Source organism: Stereum hirsutum (genome assembly GCF_000264905.1).
Source record: "Stereum hirsutum FP-91666 SS1 unplaced genomic scaffold STEHIscaffold_4, whole genome shotgun sequence".
Classification (NCBI taxonomy): Eukaryota; Fungi; Basidiomycota; class Agaricomycetes; order Russulales; family Stereaceae; genus Stereum; species Stereum hirsutum.
This window is the reverse complement of record NW_006763134.1, coordinates 2,454,797-2,473,863: the sequence shown is the minus strand read 5'-3', so window position 1 is coordinate 2,473,863 and position 19,067 is coordinate 2,454,797. Positions and strand designations below refer to the sequence as shown.

Below are 19,067 nucleotides of genomic sequence, written 5' to 3'. Positions count from 1 at the left end.
AAAAGGAGGCATCAGAGTGAGGTTGAGACGAGAATTGACCGCAGAAAATTACCCATTCACGAAATCTATCCAGTACATAGGCCGGAACGTTGTGGGCGAGGTCGGGGTCATCGAGCTCGACGTCGTTCATGGCAGTGGGATGGAAAGGGGTGACAAATAATATTTATTACAGAATCTACATATTTCAACATTTTCGTGGCTTTCGGGCGGACAATTTTGGGGATTTGTTTTCGCCGCTCCGTTTAGACACTGTTTGTAGTAAGTCTGGAACACGCGGCGACGAGATACGCCACTGTGGGCAGGCACCGCCCACAGTGGCGTATCTCGTCGGGCCTTGGCGGTGCCTGACGAGTATGACTGTGGCGTATGTTGTATGTACTCCACTCTTTCGTGCCAGGTGAGGACTACAACTGATGAAATGCTTTGTTGGTGGTGGCTATAGATCTCGTTGTCAAGTTGCTCGGACCTACAGAGAGCTTGGGAGTCTACGGACGGGAGTATGATCACCGTGCGTCGTCTTCTTTCGTCGTTTTCGTCTGTCCTGATGCTGATCGTATTGTTCCTTCTGTATGTATTCTCTTATAGTTATTATGTGAATACCTGCGTACGTCTGTCCTCTCATCTTCAGTGTTATAAAGGTGTTCATATCACGCTACGATGATAGGAGATCATCCAAACCCAACCTATCACGACCTAATGCTCCACATCAAGTACGTCCTTCGTCTCACACATCCCCTCCCTTCTCATCACTCACACCTCCGCTCGAACCCAACCAGCCTCGAACTTCACAAGACAGCCCGCGCACTCCACAAATGGACCCGCGACGCCAAGAAATCGCGCAGCTCGCACGCTTCAGCGTCCTCTGCACGTTCAGTCGCCGCTGGCCTGCCTACTCCGCCTAATTCGGCGAAGCATCTGGGCTCTGATTCGGTCGGGTCGTCGACATCAAGCTTGCCCCTCGCTGACAGTCTGGTGGCGGAACCAGAGGAAGAGCCGGAAATTGATGGGGAGATGAATGTGTTCCAGGCGCCGGTGGTATGTCCCTTTCCCCTCCTCTTTGCTGGTTCATTGACGAACTGAATCGTTCTTGGGTATGTTATAGCTGAGTAGTATGATCAAGTTGGTGAGTTCTCCACGACCGTCCTGCCATAAATGGCGAGAGCTGACGACGATCTGTGCGGTAATACAGGATATGAAGGCGACGTTATCGCTCTAGGCGCCTACCGTGTCCATCATTCGATTTCTCTTTCACTTTTTGCGCATGTACATGCTGGTCGGTGCGCATAAAGTTTCTTATTCGTTTCAGATATGGTTCTAAACTTCCCTTTATTACTTTGCCTCCATCATAATCTCCATCCTACCCCATCCTACCACAGTTGCTCCAGAATGACCTGACTGCTTCATATGTACTACATTCGTATCATTATCACACATTTCCCCATGCTCACTTCCCTACTCTTCATCCATCCTAATTCCCTTTTGTATATCAGACTTCACTGTACGCTTCAACTCACCCCATAGATTGTCAAGCTGTCCAAGCTCCATGCTCTAAATTAAATTCGATACTTCCCCTTTGCCTTCAATGTGGCGCGCCACATCCATGATGCTCATCAATATAGTACCTTTCACTTCGATTACTCCTACATGACCACATCTGCCGCACATCAAACCCCACGTGATTTGAAGAAGCCAAAAGAAACTAACATGAAGAGAGGGCTCCGCGTCCCTGTTGTGGATTCACGTCGAAGGGAAGGGGAACGTCGCCGGACTCCTCATTCCATTCTCTCCGACAGCCCTCACCCCAAACACCACATTATCCTTACTTTGCAGCACCGTAGCCTCGCTCACCAACCCGACATCTATCACATGGCTCCAGAAAGGCTCGTCCGTCGCCCTCCAGACAATCTCATATCCCGCTAATCCACCAACTCCTCCCGTTCCACTCAAAGCTGCAGCGGCGGAATCGAAATCCCAGCGGAGAGTAGAGTTGTTGGTGAGGACTGAGGTGTCTATGGTTACGTTTTTGGGTGTGCCTGGTGCAGAGGCGAGGGAGAATATGGTGGCCATGTTGACACGGGCGACGCGTTGGGTGAAGGGGATGTCGACGAATTCAAGGAGGTCACCGAATTGGACGTTGTCGACGGCGCGAACATCTTGGTGTTGGTGGGCGAAATTCTCGTGCGGCTCTTGATAATGGGATGAGGGTTGTTAGCCGCGCTTCAATAAGCGAGATAAAGTCCGGTGAAGACTACCTGTAAATCGAGCACCAGGGAATCCGAGCTTCAAGAAGGGCTCATGGTCTCCACCACGAAGAAACCGATCCGCGCGATACACGACTTGCACTGCAACGGTATGTCAGCCGCCACGGAGGAATTAAGCTTCTAGGAGCTTCGCTCACCCGTCATGTTCGTAGCATTGTTACTCGCCACCTCGCTCACGAACCTACCAATCTGCCTAGTCGGACTGTCGTTCTCGCCACCAATGCTGATCCTCTGGGCCGCCATAGCGGCGCTATCTGTCGACGGCATCCCCTGCACAAACAACCTAATATCATTTGGATCACTCGTCCCATCGTCTGCAGTACTTGCTCCGACAATATCGTTGGTGAATGCGGCCTGAACATCGGCAGACGAGTTGAAGAGCGACTGAGCTAGGAAGGTGGATCCGAAGAGACCTTGCTCTTCGCCAGCGACTGCAACTAATAGCATGGTTGCGGGAGTGGTGACGTTATGCTCAGAGAATATCCGGGCGAGCTCCATGGAGACGGCCACACCGGACGCATCGTCGTCGGCACCTGGAGCGTCATCGATATTATTGAGGATGTCTGTGTTGCGGGAGTCATAGTGTCCGGAAACGACACTGGGAAGACATTGCATAACTCAGTGCCATAAGGAAAATGGGACGTAGTATCGGCTTACTAGACACGGTTGGGCTCAGTCGTTCCTTCGAGCCTGGCGATAATGTTGCTGATCCTGGTATCGTTGGCGAGCTCGCCTGGTACGGCAGGCTGGATGAAGGACTGCACCGTCACGTTCAACCTATGTCACAGTCAAAACATGGATTTCCAACGATGCTGAAGCGAACAGACCTTCCTCCACTGGCTTGAGCAAAGCCCTCCATTTGCGCTGCGATCCAGTCCCTCGCAGCTCCTATTCCTCTCGATGGGTCCGTCTACAACAAAAAGAAATGGCAGACCATACTGATTAGCAGCGCTGATCTTCTCTGAAGTCCGCGAATGATTACAAACTTACTTGATTGGACGCCGTATGTCTTGTCCCAAAAGACACCAACTTCGATATTATAGCCTGGATTCTGTTTTGATCAATCTCTGCCAGCATAGCCGCAAGCTCGTCAGAAGGGGCCTGTGGCTGCACGATATTGCCTGGTCCTGTGGGCCAATTCTGACTGAGCGTGCATTGATCTCTGCGCTCAACAGAATGAGTGAAAGGCGATCTGGCAGAAACGCCTAGTCCGGCGAAGGGAAAAGAGCATATACACGAAAGTATGAGCCTCGAGATCAGGCTGGTGGACAGCATTGATGCAAATTAGCCGTACGGAGGAACACACGTCGACGAGATGCACTCGCTTGACATCCAGTACCTGACGATTTATACAAGAGGGCAGTTCGTCGGAGTATGACATCCATAAATACGCCAGAGTATCCCAGCTTGAGTGACTGCAGCCGTAATACGAACTCTACTCTTGAAAGGAGGTCGTCCACATGGGTGTCCTGCGGGTTGGGGATAGAACGGGATGCCGTTAACCGAAGCCATAGACTGTACGGTCGATAATACCCTCGGGCTGCGAATAAAATAGTAGTGCGCATCGCGTAATATGAGTGCACGAGCTGCCACATCTCCGGCACATGTCGGTATGGATAATTTCACTATGAACGAGTCAGTCATATAAAGAAGGAGGAAAAAGAACTGAATACGCTTACTAGGAATAAAGCATATACTTATACGCCAGTTCGCGAATGAGGCCAATGCAATCCATACATCAACGCTGGAGATGCTCACGAGACCGGTCCTGCTGACCCGAGGTTTGTATCTAGTACAAAAATAAGTACTAGACCTGCATGATAGAGCACTATAGTGAGAATTTGGATCCCATGGTGGGCAGTCTGGTCGATGCTTTCAAAGTCGGAAACAACTCAGGTTGAGAGGAAAGCAGGCCCGAAGGGGGTAAGTCCCGAAGATCGACGCATATCAGACATTATATCCATCTTCATGAGAAAAGGAAGGGAAGAGATAAGAAAATTCCAAGCACAGCTCAAAAAAGAGGTATCCCAGACTAGTGCTTGCTCTCGGCGATAGCATGGAGTTCAGCACTTTCTCCACTTCCATCCACCATGGCGCGGAACTTGCTACCTTTCGTCCGCAGGAGCGTTGAAGGGGCATCGAACTCGGCCTGCGGATTCGAAATGTTCAGGGGTCAGTACGCATGCGTTAGCTGTGTGAAGACATACGACACGGCCCGCATCCAAGACCATCTGAAGGGGGTTTGACGTGTAATCTCCTTAACATTGGTCGTTTGGCAGGGTAGGATGACGCGACTTACGATCCTATCAGCATCCATAACAGTCTGGAGGCGATGAGCGACTATGATAACGGTGACATCTTTTGGCAACTCCGTTCGAAGTGACTTCTGGATCACATTGTCGGTCTCGTAGTCTTAATCATTCGCGTCAGTCCTTGGTGTTGTTGAACGCATAGTCACAATACCCACCAATGGCGGATGTAGCTGGTCATAAAGGTATTATCAGCCGCTTGAATCCGAGAATACAGCCGTATCTTCTTACCCTCATCCAGAATGAACAGCTTGCTACCTCTCAAGAAGGCACGAGCGAGAGCGAGAATCTGCCTTTGGCCGATTGACAAGTTGGCTCCTGCACCGGATATATGTGTATCCAAACCAAAATGCCTTTCTCGTTCATGGGCATGAAGAGAGCAGAACCCAGAAGCGCGCAAGGCCGAGTTCAATCTAGCGTCACTGTGCTCACCGAAGGGATCAAGGTTCTCTCTCAGTGTTCCCCGCAAGAGCTCGGGCTGTGAGGAGGGAGGATATTAGACGATGACTGGCGCGGGGAACAATAGAGAAATTGCTATACCACTTGTGGAATGATAGTGATGTTGGATCGAAGGGCGTCCAGATTGACGGAGCTAGTCGAAAGGCCGTCGTAATATATATCTCCTTCGGTCACTATGCATCGCAGGAGTGACAGTGTTAAGGAACTCTTCCCGCTTCCAGTGCGCCCGACTTCAGAAGACAAGACGACACTTTCATGAGCAATGCGTATACGGTAGTAAATATCAGTCACACACCAATGCCGATACGCTCGCCAGACTTGATATGGAACGAAATCTCCTTCAGTACCGCAGGCCCATCCTGCATGCGGTATCAGGGACGAGATAGTGCTCATGTCATCGAAAAACGCACTACGGAATATCGGGCTGTCACTTTATCCACCCTAAGATCACCGCTGGAGGGCCAATATGCAGGGGGAGTACCGCCTTCCGTAGGTTGTGGCTCTTGTTTAATGGCCACATATTGTGCTATACGCTCCACGCTGTTACCTATTGAATATCAGCCTCCCGGCCACGCTCAAAATGGGTATTCACAGACCTTGGATCTCGAACTCATTCAAGGCTTTCACCCACCAGAGAATCAGCGAGCTGAATCCAGCTGTAAGGGTTAATCAGCCTGCATTCCGTTCCTGATCCCAGAGCTCAAGTTCATACCGGCCATATTCAGGGAAAAGCCAGTGTAGGACGCCTGTTTATCCCCATGGCGCGGAACGTAGACAAGGTAAGCCGCAATGCCTGTCAGGAACAATGCACCGAGTGTTTGCATATGGAACGAAATCCATCTGAACGGATTCAGCATAAGTAAGTAGCAGGCTTGTGAACGAGAAACGAAGCGATAGTCAAACTGACCTATTGAGGTTGTAGAAAGTTCTGGACGCTCGGGTGTACCTGTCTGATCGTCGCTGCAGCTCCTTGATGAACGCAGATTCTGCTCCATAAGCCCGAACCGAGGCTGACAGTGCCAGCGTAGTAACCGTCAGAGTTCGCATAGAACGGCCCATCCCGACAAGGACCACTTACCCAATCCAGACAGCGTCTCACTGAAATGCGCTAGGATTGGGGCTTTGGTGACGTTTTGTTGTCGCTTGATAGCGAGCTGTGATCCAATATATAGTTTTCCGCATAATCCACCGAGGATAAAGACAAGAATCCCTGGGTAGATAAATACTGGAGTGAGGAATACGACGGTACCGAGCTTCGTCATGAGCGAGAAGGTCATCTCGGTGAGCTGGAGGAACATCTCCGGGATGGGTCTGTCGACTGCGTGGATGGTAATCAGATTGATTATGCAATGGCAATGACGAAAATACAACGCACTCGCTCGTATGTCCTGGGTACAACGAGTAATGACTGGAGTTACATCAAGATCTGAGCGGACTATATATGCATAGTAGCATGATACACACCTCTAGAGACGGGGGTAACATCTAACCACTGATACGTTGCCCCTAAGATCGAATTGAGAAGGCGGCGGTGAATAGACTTCGACCCATGAAGAGACCCAAGGATGAATAGGAGATTCGCTCCGATGAAAGAGACCAGAGCAGCGGCCACCAAAATAATATATAGGGAGAGGTAGCTGGGAGATCGGGAATTTTGATAGACTTCAATCTTCTAGATTGATGTAAGCAGAGAACGACGTACCGGATGATATTGACTTCAGAAGCAGGTTGTGTCTCATACTGCCGGGACCAGTACCCAAGTGACCACGTCTCAGCCGTGGCGGCAAGGTGCTTCACCAGCACGACGATGAAGAAGATGGGCCAAAAAATTACGTTCCATTGTTCACCGAGGCTGGCAAAGTACAGCCTCACTACGGATGCATGTCAGTAAAACTGATGCTTCAACGGCAAAAGTATCGACTCACGCGCAGACCAACTGACATGTCCCACACCAACCTCCTCCTCCTTTATCAGCGTACCATCCGAGATCGGATTCAGGATCGTTTGTTCCGTTTGAACCTTTGTGTGTTCATTGTTATCTGGAAAGGTATGAGTCGAGCTCTCTGCATGAATGGTCCCCTCCAAGTGATCATGTTGGTATTTCGACGCTTCCGGCACAGTGTCATATGACGAAGTAGTTCCATTCGCGCCAAGAGTGACCACGAAATCAGCGATAGGCTTCGCAATATCTACATTGTGGGTCTGGACAGCACTGTCAATGAGTATCTGCGTCTAATATCTCGAGGGGGACTTCAGGACTTACCACAAGTAACACTGTACGCCCTCGTACCATAGAGCCTCTGAGACACTTGTCGACAATCCATCGTGAAGTATGGACATCCAGAGCTGCGAAGATCTATAGGCACTGTCAGTGACCAAAAGAAGAAAAATGAAACCACTGGATTGCTCACATCGTCGAGAAGTAGGATCTCTGCGTTTGAGTAAATCGCACGGGCGAGACTCAAGCGGGCCTGTATAAAGGTACTGAATATTCCCTGTATCTGCGATATCAGACACAAATTGCATACCTTTTGACCACCACTACACGAATACATTCAAAATGAGAACATCGTCGACGCAAACGAATGTCATTTCGCCCACCTCAGTGTCAACCCCTTCTCACCTACTTCTGTCATATCACCCGCTTCGAATAGCCTCAAATCTTGTTCCAAGGCGCACTGTTGGATTACTGCATGAATAGATCAGCTCGCGCTTATACAACAACTGAGATTGTTAATCAGGAGAATTACCTTGCCTGTAGCGTGCGTCGTCGTAAGGGGATCCAAATAAGATGTTATCCTGTTGCACTATCAGTCGTACTTGTCTGGCGAGTTCGGGCACCGGGCTCTAACCGTTATCGTCATATTCTGAATCCACGGCTCTTGCGCGGCGTACCCCACACCTCCATCGCGAGGAAGGTTGAACCAGGAAGCTGGAGTCATAGGGATGCAGCGCATTTCGCCTGTCACGGAAGCCATGATGGTGAACACAAATTAATGGTCGAGTGGCGGTGGCCCATCGGACGTACCAAGGAAAGCCATGAGGAGGGATGTTTTACCTGTGGATGCGATTAAAATGTAGTAGTAAATATAGAGTTAAGGGAACAAGTACATACCAGATCCTGTGGGGCCAGTAATTAGATTAATCACACCCTTCTTGAACATCAACTCCTGCTCTATCCGAAGTGCGAAATCCCCGTTTCTTGGCGTTACTGGGTGGTCAATATTTTGGCTATCTCCCCAACAGACAGTCACCGCATTGAAACCGATCACGTCGTCCTTGGGAGCTCGCATAGCGTTTGTAGCCCCGACATTGGTGGATCTCCCTAAGAGGCTCGTCTTCGGTGAAGGATCAGCACCATACCCCGAGATCGTATGGAACGGAAAGAATCACATCGTGGAGAAAATTGTTAAGACGATCCAAGGACACTTTGCCTATGGGATAAGATGGTACTCAAATTCTTGTAATCAATCTTGGAGTCAACAGAGTCGGCATACCTGCGATTAACTTTGGTCCCATCCAAAAGATCTGGTTCAGCTGTTCCCGAAGGATATCGAACGCTTGAAAAATACGATGAGATAATCAGCCCATACAGACAATCAGAAAAGAAACTCACCAGCCAGTGATGAGAAGACAGTGGCGGCTGGAAGCAGAAGTCTTCTGGTTAGAGATATGTAATTGTAGTCCAGAATGATTCGGCTAACCAGTCAACTCTTGCTTCATGACGACCGTCTACGAAAGGAAAACATTATGGAGTTGTTGCACAATCGGGTCGGTGGAAGACTCACGTAGATTGAATATGTCGCGATCATCGTCAACGGAGGGATGATATAGCTGGGTATCACTCTCAGCTGGAAGGACAGGTGATGGAATGAACGTTATGCGTACTTGAGACTCCTGCTGACCAACGCAAGTAGCTGTCCTCTCCTAATCAGCCGGAGCTCGTCGGTACGTTTGTCAGAGATGCGTTCGTTGATCTTCGACTCCCATCCAAAGAGCTTGATCATACGCAGGATGTTCAATGCTAGGATATAGAAATCTGTGAGGAAGACCAAATATGAATGACACGACCCATCGAGAGAACATACTTTCCGTGATGGTTTGAATACGAGCATCCGTCTGTAAAGTATCATCAGGTAGATATTGATGTATGGTGATCGACGAGCATACCTTCTTCATAAGCTCCCGCTCAGTGCTCTGCAGCACCTTCGCTACGTTTCCCGGGACCAGAATAAGTGTGATCATGACAGCAATGCCGACGAATGCACTGGATACTCGTCGTAAGTACTTGATCTCCTAACTATCGTGATCGCGCCAAGGGAACTAACCTCCAGCCCAACGCCCCGTATAGGAACCAGACGCTCAATACCACCAAAGACGGTGTCCATAAAACTTATGTGATACGAGAGATCATCAGCGCTGCGATCCTCCTTCGCAACGAATATAGCTTCGGGAGAGTCCAACGTACGGATCGTCATGACTCTTCCAGGCGCAATGGTCACCATATCCGTCATAACAAGATTATTGATCCGTCCTTGGATATTCTGGCCGTGAGGACTACCGTCCGGACGTCCTTTCGAAGAGCCCGCAGCAGATGGTTCTGATGAAGGAGACGCGTCCGCTTGGGCCCGGATGCGGAGCGTATGTTTGTACATTAACTGCGTGAGTATCGACTCCATTTGGACCAAGGTCGTAGTCTGTCACATTCGATACTCTTTCTCAGTAATCATACTTCGGCGGCTCGAATAGGAATAAAGTACATACTCCAACAAAGAGGTTTCGCTCGAGCACGATCGAAGAGCAGGTCGGAGCTACGAATAGTAGGACGATCCAGACCCAAGTCTTCACGCCCAAGTCCTTGTCGTGCCTCTCCAAGGATCTGAACAATGAACAGGGTATCACAGATACGTGTAATATGCTAAACGCAAACTACCTACGAGAGAAGTTGTTGGATAGCTAAGGGGTTGAGGACCATGAAGGCAGCCTGTGCTATGCGATGCAGTTAGTTCGACACGTATGAAGAAACGATATGATACGCACTCCGAGGACGAGTAAGACCGCCATCTCGATGTATTCGTACTCTGTGAGTGACATCATTGAGAATAGGGAGGACCATAGCGGGGGAGACTTTATGATGGCTTACTGAAGATCCCTATGAGGCTCCAAAATATGTGACGCTCCTCACCTCGATCAAGCGATTTCTCAAGCTATCCAATCGCCCCAGAACATCATTACAGTGCATAGAACAATAGCAAAATACTACATACCAAGCTCGCTCGTTTCAACAGATTCCTTGCGTCATCATAATCGGATAGAGGAGGCAGTTCGTCATATGAGATTTTGGGATTGAGATAGCCCTTCCAGATGATCGAGTCAAGGAAGTGGTACGTAAGAAGGGACAAAATGGACGAGGTTTGTTCGAAATTGGGCGTAGAAACGGGCTCCTGTGCATGGCGGCCAATCAAGTTCTGCATTTGTTTTAGCTTGTTAACTGGTATAGCACTGACCTTTGGATCGAAAGGAATATATTGCCTAGGCGAGAGGAGCGGCAATAGAATACCCGAGAAGAGCAGCAAGGCCGTCTCTATCCACTGTAGCACGCCTGGCATCGGCGTTGATGATGGATGCGTGAGTATAAAGGGCCACAGAGTGCGGTGAGCAGAAATAAAAAAGGCGACCACAAGGATAATGGTCAAGTTGATAGAGATTGTGGCCTGCAATTTCGTCCCACCAACTATCGAGATGATGGATAGGCCGAGGGCATATATCTCAAAGCGCCGTATCAGATGAAGTCATGATCCCGGAGAGCGCGTGAGCACTCACGTATGTCAGGCAAAGAGCGACGTTCGAAAAATGGAGATTGATGAGCCAAAACCTCCCGTCTTCGACGCCGTCGCCGTCTTGGGGGATTGACGCCACAGAAATCACAACCAGCGCTATGTTGAAGCACAGTCGTGCAACTTTGAAAGCTACAATGACTGGTCTACCCAGATCAAGTTTTGTACCTCGCGAATTAGCTGCGGGTGAGCTCTCAGAGGGGCTCGCGTGAGATTTGACGGCCTTGTGCAAATATACGGCGCGAACTAGAAGAAAAGCGAGGGATACGCAGGCGATATAAGAGGGAATCAGGTCCGTCCATGGCCTTGCTGGTAAGGGACTGCCGCTGAATGAGTACAACACAGTTTTGAGGGGAAGTTTGAGAGATTTACTGACCTGGAATAGGCTTCGTCTAGCATTAACTGGGACGAACTAGAAGGACCTTGCTCGAAAGAGAGGATGTGCATCGTCGAGAGACTCTGGGTGGAGCGCCTCAAAGTACTATATAGCTTTGAGAGATTATGGGCAGCCCGATTCAACTTGGTGGAAATAGATGCTTGAATATCTGGTAATCACAGACCTAGAATGATATCTGGGTTGAGGGTTGTTTGTCAATGCGTGTGGAAGGATAGCATAGCCTTGTGGCTACCCACGGACGGCCCTGAATTTCCAACGCCGTACTTTACTCTCTTCTTACCGAATCCGGGGGACAAGAAACGCTCAAAGATACCGAGTCAAGGCAGACGGGAATTGGATAATTCTCCACAAATCATTGTAAGGACAGGTGAGGACCCAAGGTCTAAAGGTCAACGATATCATGCCTGGTTGAAGACAGTATATGTGACGGGATTTGAATGTAAGTAATATTTTACAGTCGAGGGTCAAGACTCACTACCATCCGAATATGAACCCTCCTGAGTAACTGACAGGCACCCTTGGTGACGGTCTCTGGGCAGAGGGCAATACTTATCGTTACAAGTTCCAGGCGAAGTTCATGGCAGGCTTGATGCGAACCCACTAGGGCAAAGGGTTCGGAAGGAACCGTCGCCACTGTGGCCCATAGGCGACCGTGATCTGCAGCGAGCGTTCGTCCATCCTAGGCTTCCTTCGGACTTCACGAAATCCGAGTATAACGGCTCATTTGGAGGTCGCTATCCTCAGCAATACGAGACTCCATGGCGTCATTTTTCAACCTCGAAGGCTACTCCACGGCTTATACTTACCCCCAATATCGCCCTTTATACGACCGTTTATACCGCCTGCCACAAGTGAAGATATTATTAAGATACGGTCAATGTAGCAGTATGCGGGCTGAGGGTATAACATCGAGCTAGTCTTCGAGGAATGGAAATTCAGTAATCGGACAGGTGATGCACGATGATAGCAAACCGGAGGGCAAAGTTGCGGACAGGAGTAGAGAGGGACTCACGATACCCATTCATCTCCAGTTACGCGCGAGGCTCTATATGACAGGACCAGCGGGTCGATCCGAGGATACGACCATACTCATATTAGCGAAAGCGAGCCGACCGATATGAGCAGAGCTCATGCACAGGAACGCAATAGCAGGTAATTTCAAAGCTGAGCTGAATGAATAGTCGACTTTAGTAGGAATGAATAGTCTAAACATTCATGTGGCGTAAGTAAGTTCGTTGACGGTCACCGTCCCACCCAACAACGCTTTTTTGTCAAGGTCGTAGTCTTATTTTTTTTTTTTTTTTTTTTGAATCCAATTTATTGTCCATCAGCGAAGAGGCCGCTATGTAAGACAGAATCGCGCGTGAAGTACAAACAGACAGAGAAAACAAGCGTAAGGGAGACAGACAGGAACCCAAATAGGCACGGAAACGGAATAGAGGGTCGCGGGAGAGGGAGAGGAGGAAAATACACAGGACTAGGACTAGGCAGTGGGGTATAAAGGGAATAAGACACGATGTAAAAACGGACACGAGACGGCGAGAACGGGCACGAGAATCAACACAGAGACCATATGAGAACGGACTGAGAGACCGGTGGAGTAAGACGAAAGAGAGCGAGAAACTTCGGATAACACGGGCAGAAAACGAACAAGTCAACACAGACAGAGACCGTGGTATGGTGAGGAACGTCAACAGAACGGGAGCGAGAAGGCACGGTGCAGTCACAACAAGACGGAGGTAACGGAGACGGGAGGGTGGAGCGGAGGGCAAGCACTACAACATTCCTACATCCTTCCACCCGAACGCGGAGAGGCGGAGTTGGATCGAACGCCCGAAGATGCGGAGTCGGATCGAACGCTCGAGCCGGGGAACTAGCGTCCAGTCATGAAAGTGGGTAAAAAGCGTTTAGCATGTCAAAGGGCAACGGGCATGAGAGGATCGAAACAAATGAAAAGAAAAACAAGACAAAAGGAAACAGAGATAGAGACAGAGGAAAAGGGGCTTTAACCCGGATCAAATTCGCGGCGAATGAAGCGGCCAGTTGCATGCACGAAAGCCAGAAGTGGTATGACGCTGGCCTGCCGATCCAAAAGGACATCGAGACCCAGTCGACGAGTGCGACAAGCGCGTTGGAGGATGTATCGTTCATGTCGGTACTTCGGACACTCGAGAAGGAAGTGAACGACAGTTTCTTCAGCCGCACCACATGCCGGACAGCGGGAGGAATTGACAAGTGCAAATCGATGGAGGTAGTGGTTAAGGGGAACATGCCCGCACCGGAGTTGAAAGAGGATGCTAGAACCGGCACGACGTAGGGACGGGGTGTCGACGAGTTTAAGAAAGGCGTTGGATGGGAGAGAGGGACCGATGCGCCGAAACTGCTGAGAGCGTGAGGAGAGGGCCCATTCACTAGCCCAGCTATTAGTGATCTTGGACGTGAAGGACTGGACGAGCGCGGAGCAGTTGTAGGGAAGAGGGTACCGAAGTATGGCGGGGAGGTCGGCCAAGGCACTGGAGAGGCCACGAGCGGCGGATTTAGCTCCCCCGTCTGCAAGCTCATTACCCACGACGCCTTCGTGGCCCGCCACCCATCGAAGCTCCAGCCGGTAGCCTAATGGGCCACGCTCGCGCTTGAGAGCCTTCGCAAGGCGCACGAACTCGTCGACTAAATGTTGACCGGAGTGAGCAGCGGCAGTCGAGGGCGACTTCAGAGCGCTTTGATTGTCGACGTTAATGGAGGAGTGCACGCAGGCATCGGCTTCTGTCTGGATGAGGTGAATGCCGAGTACGAGTCCAACCAGTTCAGCCTCATACACAGTGTGGTGAGAAAGCTTTCCCAGATGGAAGTGGAGCATCCGGGGGGCCTGTCCCAGTCGAAGGAGAACCGCCGAGGCACCAACCTTGCCTTCAAGTGCGGAGCCGTCCGAGTAGATGCGAATCACGTTCGTCTGAGTGGCGTCAGATGCGACAGCGGCCTCCCTGGAGTCAGCGATAATGGTCGTGAATGGGAGCGAAGACCCTGGGCGAAGGGAGACAGGTGCGAGAGTCTCGATTCGATCAGGGACAATCCTGGTGAGGCGGAAGAGGTCATGGAGCGGCTCCCTGTGACGGGCGATGGAGACGTGCCGGGCACAGTGGCGCATGATGGGAAACAGCGGGTGAGATGTGGGAAGGGACACAATTCGTACAGCAGCTCGAGTGCAAATCTTGTCCACCCAGTGCATGGTTGGTAGAAGATAGGCATGAGCGTCGAGAACGGCGGTGGGAGAGGTACGGAGGCCACCGGTGATGGCAAGAGCACCAAGACGCTGAACGCGGGCCATAGCCTTGACATGACCGACAGAGCCTGACAGACGCGTTCCTCCGGTATCGATAAGGGGGGAGCACCATACATCAAGAGCATAACCCATCTTTGGTAGAGCGACCGCAATGAAAAGACGCCGTATCTGACCAGGCGACAAACCGCTAGATGGCTTGGCAAGGCGTCGGAGCTGAAGCGTCCAGTCCAAACCTCGCTTCACCGCGTACTGAGCCTGAACATGCCACCGAAGCTCCCGATCGAAGTGAGCCCCGAGATACTTTGCAGAGGGGGAAGACGGAACGATGGCGAGATCGGGGATGACCAGAGGAGGGTGGGGCATGACCTTATTTCGAGTGAAGTCAACAAGCGCGAGCTTCTTGGGTTCGAACCGAGAGTTGTGAGTCCGCGACCATTCGACCCCGCCACCCGGGCGGGTCATCATGGACGCCAAGGTGTGGTGAGTCTCCTCGAAGGTTTTTCCAGTTGCGATGAAGATGGTGTCGTCCGCATAACCGGAGGCGAGCTCGTTCGGGCCCTCGGGGATGTCCAGAACATCAGCGTTGTAATAGATATAGATGAGGAAAGAGAATGGGCACCCCTGACCAATCCCATTATCGATAACGAAGGGATCCGAGGTAAAGTTGTCAAAGCGCAGCCGAGTACGACGATTTGCCAGCATTCGACCGACGAAGTCGACAATAGGTAGCGGGACCCGGCGTTTACGCATGTTGTGGAGGACGCGGTCGTGAACGGCGTTGGGGAAAGCACCCTCGATGTCGAGAAAGAGAACGGAAACGACCTTGTCCTGACGCCAAGAGTGTTTGATGTGATGTACAAGGTAGTGCATGGCGTCCGTCGTGGTATGCCCCGGACGTCCGCCAAAGTGTGTAGCTGGGAGGAGCTGATGGCGCTCAGTCAGATAGGAGAGCTGGCCTGCAACTAGAGCAGAGAGGAGTTTGGCCAGTGTGCAGAGCAGAGCAATTGGACGAAAGGACTTGGCAAGATCGTAGGCCGCCCGACCAAATTTCCGAAGAACAATAGTGAGAAACTCTTTCCAAGGCCCGTAATAGGTCCGGAGCGTGAAGATGGCACGGAATATGAAGAAGATGCGATCGATGATGACATCAATGCACTTCATAAGGACAACGTTAGGTATACCGTCCGGACCCGGTGCCTTGTAGGGGCTGAGCTTTGAAACCTGGGCCCGTATCTGCGCCCGTGAGAAGTTGTGATAGGTACCAGGGATGGGATCATCGTATATGAAGTCAGTCGGCACGGAAGACTCTGCTGGGCGTGGAGGAAAGAACGATTTAGCCAGGACCTCAGCCTTCTGAGCTTCGGAAGAAGCGACGATGGTGCTGCCGTCCGCCTGCGAGACCTTAAGGGGAGGGATCTTGGTCTTCCCAGCGTCGCCCAAAGGGGTGGATATAAACCGGTTTGCCGTCCAGAGATCAGGGCCGGTGATATTCTCCAACCAATCCTTCCAGTGATGCCGCTTGGTGGAGTCTAGCACAAACTTGTACTGCCGCTTTGCCTCGCCCGCTACTGCATGAGACACATGTCCCGGAAGATCTCGGAACTTGTAGGCCTGTCGAGCCGTGCGCGTCATGTCCCTTCGCAGATCTGCTAGTTCACGAGTCCACCAGCGTTTCGAATGAGGAGAAGGACGAGACAATGGAACATGAGAAGCAATAGTAGTCTGAATGCATGAAGTGAGGGTAGAGACTGCTCGGATGAACTCCTCCTCAGAGGTCAGATACGAAACAACAGGTAACGGGGATGAGGCTAAACGTTCTTCTAAGTTCGCCCGAAAAGCCGCCCAATCAACGAGACGAAAATTTGGAGAGGGGGCCTGTTCCACATGCGCAAGGGAAAGGTCCAAGATGCTGACAATGGGTACATGATCGGTGGTAGGCCCCTGCAGCTCTGGCTTTGTGTCACAATGAATAAAAAGATCAAGAGTATGAGGGGTGCAGAAGACATTATCCAGCCGAGACCAGAGCTTAGAGACGAAATGGCGGTGTGTAGGGATCCCGGCAGGAAGCGCCATGCGCAAATCAAGGTCAGATAAAAGAGTCATAAAACGTTCAGAGGCCTCCTGGGCGCTCGGTGTGAATAGACGAACATCCTCCGGGTTATCCCAAGCAGGATCGTGACGGTTGAAATCGCCGAGCCATATGATGTGCGAATTGGGGGAAGGAAATAGAAGAGCATGATTCAGACGGAAAAACTCGCGAAGAGCTGCCTCGGTGACAGTGCTGGCACCGTCGTTGTAGATGTTAAAGATAGTCACTGAGTCAAAAGCTGGTCGGCCATGTCGACCCGGCCGCAAGCTCGGGACTCGAAATTGGATAACGGTGACATCTGGGGACGGAAAAGAGAACTGTTCCCAGGGACAGGTAGCGGCAATGTTAGAACGAACGAATGTGATAGAACGGGAGATTTGATCAGAGGTCAGATGAGTAGACGGGTACACGACATGCCAGTCTCGAGAGGCACGAGTGTTGTTAAGATAGTCAAGATAAGGTTCCTGGAGTGCGAGGACATCATATTCTGCCCATGAGCGGTCGTTGAACAAGCCAAACTGCGTAACATTGGAAGCATTCACGTTTTGTTGCCATAAACGCAGCTTCGAAAAGGTGGTGTCATTGTGCCCATTCATCGGGAACCCAATGGAGTCGCGTTAGAGGACGTGACAGGGCCGAGATGCCCATGGCCATCGGGATCATGATATTCATTAGGTGTGGACTGAAGCGGACGGGCGGGACGGCGGTCCAAATGAGGAGGGGCAGGACGCTGCCACTCTGATAGTGTAGTCTGACGCTGACGGTTAGGCGGAGGACGTGTATCACGTTGAGCCGTCTTTTCGACTGCAAAGGCCTTTGGGAAGCGTTCCTGAAGCGGAATTCGAGGCGGGGCCGCACAGTGCGTGACAGGGTCGCCCGTAACATAGAAAGGCATAGCGTTGTCTGGGTTGCGCATATCATAATCATCACACAACTGGAGGAAGGTTGGGCAATGCCTATCAGAACTGGCGTGAGAATCTGAGTTGCAAGAAACGCAATGAACGGTCTTGTAAGCAGTACATTTGAACGAGCGATGAGCACCTCCACAGGATCCGCATACATCAGCACTAGACTTGCAAGACGCAACCATGTGCCCATAATGATGGCAACGGGAGCACTTGACCGGTTCTTTCTTGAACTTCTCCACTTCTACCAAACAATCCAATATAACAACATTCCCGGAGATGAGAGAGTTCGCGGCCTCAGCCGACGTGGTATAGAGAACACAGTGTGCCCTCGACTGAGTAGGGTGGCGACGATCAACAGCCTTGATCCAGCGGCCACCGATTATAGTACCTGAGCCTAGTCCGGAGTGTTCCTCCAAGGCCCGTAAAGAAGCTGCATCATCAAAATCAAAGGCTACGGGCGTGAAGCGAACAAGGACAGGGAAAACCCGATCTCTGGCAGATGCGGTAGATGTGAAACAGGAAGCAAATAGGGTGCAGATCTCTCCAGAGCGAAGCCAGTCAGCAGCCTCCTTAGTATCGAGGAGAAACACAGCTCCAGTCCTGCGCACCCGGTGGGCGGCTAGCACGGTAGCAGGGACGGGTGGGTTCAAAGAAACGACGGAAGCCTTTGCCTTAGCAAGTAACTCAGAGATAGAACTCGTCAGGATAGGATCATTGTCCTTCACAGCTCCGAAATCAATAGTGACCTGACGGGCTTGTAGTACCGCCTGCCGGACAACTTTCGGATCCAACCCACTAGCAGAACCATAGCCGGAGACAGAGGAGTTCACCAGAGCATCCCGATAAGAAGGGACCGAACCAGGCACCCGAGCAAAGTCAGGGGGCCCAGCAGAAATACTCTTAGAAGCGGAAGACAATTCAGCAGATGTAGCCTTCAGTCCAGAAGCGACTACTTTCAACTGATCCATGCACTGGAGAGACTCGTGAACAGCAGTGAGATCGTCCTCTACCGTGGAGGACAAGGTGCGGATGACAGACTCGAGTGGAGCGACAGCAGCGGAGACAGCGGGCCCGATCTGATCGAGGACGGGGCGGAGGCGCTCAGCGACGCCACGGGTGACAGCTTCAACGAGGGCATCGCGCTGAAAGTCGTGGTCGAGAGATCCCAGAAGTGTGGCAACATGGCCAATGGCGGCGGCGGCGGGAGCGGGGAGGGCGCGGTTGCTGACCTTGGTGTCACGGATGCGAAGGAGAACCGTGCGAAGGTTGGCAATCGTGGCTGGGTTCTCGGGAAGACCGAACTGCTTGAGCGCGGCTTTCGCATCGGCAACCTCGTCAGGACCGATGGCAGAGGATTGAGACTGAGACAGGGCAGGGGAGGTATCGCGATGGAGGATTTCAGTGAGGGTGGGCTGGCGGGACCCGGCGGGCGGGGTGAGACCCCGGTCTCGAGTGGCGGAAGCCGACTTGTCGACGGGTTTAGGCTTCGACATTGGGAACTAAACTTCAAAGAGGGACAGAAAATGC

General features: G+C 51.3%; 8 protein-coding genes across 8 annotated transcripts; 1 reads left to right on the top strand and 7 right to left on the bottom strand.

The window, feature by feature from the left end:
- Positions 1 to 353: 353 nt before the first annotated feature.
- STEHIDRAFT_155030 (uncharacterized protein) lies at positions 354 to 1,216 on the top strand (the record flags this gene model as incomplete). The annotated part of the gene is made up of 7 exons (XM_007302136.1): positions 354 to 371; positions 443 to 508; positions 586 to 604; positions 665 to 710; positions 777 to 1,035; positions 1,103 to 1,123; positions 1,190 to 1,216. The coding sequence occupies 7 exons, from the start codon at positions 354 to 356 to the stop codon at positions 1,214 to 1,216; spliced, it is 456 nt and encodes a 151-aa protein (XP_007302198.1).
- Positions 1,217 to 1,737: 521 nt separating this feature from the next.
- On the bottom strand, positions 1,738 to 3,338 carry STEHIDRAFT_155029 (peptidase M28; the record flags this gene model as incomplete). The annotated part of the gene is made up of 6 exons (XM_007302135.1): positions 1,738 to 2,186; positions 2,253 to 2,342; positions 2,399 to 2,859; positions 2,919 to 3,038; positions 3,089 to 3,171; positions 3,252 to 3,338. The coding sequence occupies 6 exons, from the start codon at positions 3,336 to 3,338 to the stop codon at positions 1,738 to 1,740; spliced, it is 1,290 nt and encodes a 429-aa protein (XP_007302197.1).
- Positions 3,339 to 4,293: 955 nt separating this feature from the next.
- Positions 4,294 to 10,797, bottom strand: STEHIDRAFT_52607 (P-loop containing nucleoside triphosphate hydrolase protein; the record flags this gene model as incomplete). The annotated part of the gene is made up of 37 exons (XM_007301436.1): positions 4,294 to 4,410; positions 4,469 to 4,492; positions 4,561 to 4,673; positions 4,729 to 4,743; positions 4,802 to 5,048; positions 5,111 to 5,259; positions 5,325 to 5,388; positions 5,440 to 5,576; positions 5,626 to 5,685; positions 5,742 to 5,869; positions 5,937 to 6,039; positions 6,108 to 6,347; positions 6,405 to 6,437; positions 6,494 to 6,666; positions 6,732 to 6,900; positions 6,955 to 7,231; positions 7,293 to 7,385; positions 7,441 to 7,500; positions 7,558 to 7,570; positions 7,631 to 7,718; positions 7,780 to 7,828; positions 7,882 to 7,991; positions 8,058 to 8,087; positions 8,145 to 8,367; positions 8,423 to 8,463; positions 8,527 to 8,589; positions 8,766 to 8,863; positions 8,918 to 9,053; positions 9,118 to 9,148; positions 9,200 to 9,296; positions 9,358 to 9,421; positions 9,498 to 9,726; positions 9,794 to 9,908; positions 9,967 to 10,013; positions 10,070 to 10,167; positions 10,293 to 10,473; positions 10,537 to 10,797. Coding segments are annotated over 37 exons (4,176 nt in total), but the record flags the coding sequence as incomplete, so codon positions are not given.
- A 2,792-nt stretch (positions 10,798 to 13,589) lies between these two features.
- STEHIDRAFT_43359 (uncharacterized protein) lies at positions 13,590 to 13,874 on the bottom strand (the record flags this gene model as incomplete). The annotated part of the gene is made up of 1 exon (XM_007301420.1): positions 13,590 to 13,874. A coding segment is annotated over one exon (285 nt), but the record flags the coding sequence as incomplete, so codon positions are not given.
- A 615-nt stretch (positions 13,875 to 14,489) lies between these two features.
- On the bottom strand, positions 14,490 to 14,906 carry STEHIDRAFT_53240 (uncharacterized protein; the record flags this gene model as incomplete). The annotated part of the gene is made up of 1 exon (XM_007301484.1): positions 14,490 to 14,906. A coding segment is annotated over one exon (417 nt), but the record flags the coding sequence as incomplete, so codon positions are not given.
- Positions 14,907 to 15,029: 123 nt separating this feature from the next.
- STEHIDRAFT_53741 (uncharacterized protein) lies at positions 15,030 to 15,245 on the bottom strand (the record flags this gene model as incomplete). The annotated part of the gene is made up of 1 exon (XM_007301520.1): positions 15,030 to 15,245. A coding segment is annotated over one exon (216 nt), but the record flags the coding sequence as incomplete, so codon positions are not given.
- A 195-nt stretch (positions 15,246 to 15,440) lies between these two features.
- On the bottom strand, positions 15,441 to 15,896 carry STEHIDRAFT_38410 (uncharacterized protein; the record flags this gene model as incomplete). The annotated part of the gene is made up of 1 exon (XM_007301414.1): positions 15,441 to 15,896. A coding segment is annotated over one exon (456 nt), but the record flags the coding sequence as incomplete, so codon positions are not given.
- A 1,619-nt stretch (positions 15,897 to 17,515) lies between these two features.
- On the bottom strand, positions 17,516 to 18,109 carry STEHIDRAFT_45029 (uncharacterized protein; the record flags this gene model as incomplete). The annotated part of the gene is made up of 1 exon (XM_007301424.1): positions 17,516 to 18,109. A coding segment is annotated over one exon (594 nt), but the record flags the coding sequence as incomplete, so codon positions are not given.
- Positions 18,110 to 19,067: the final 958 nt, after the last annotated feature.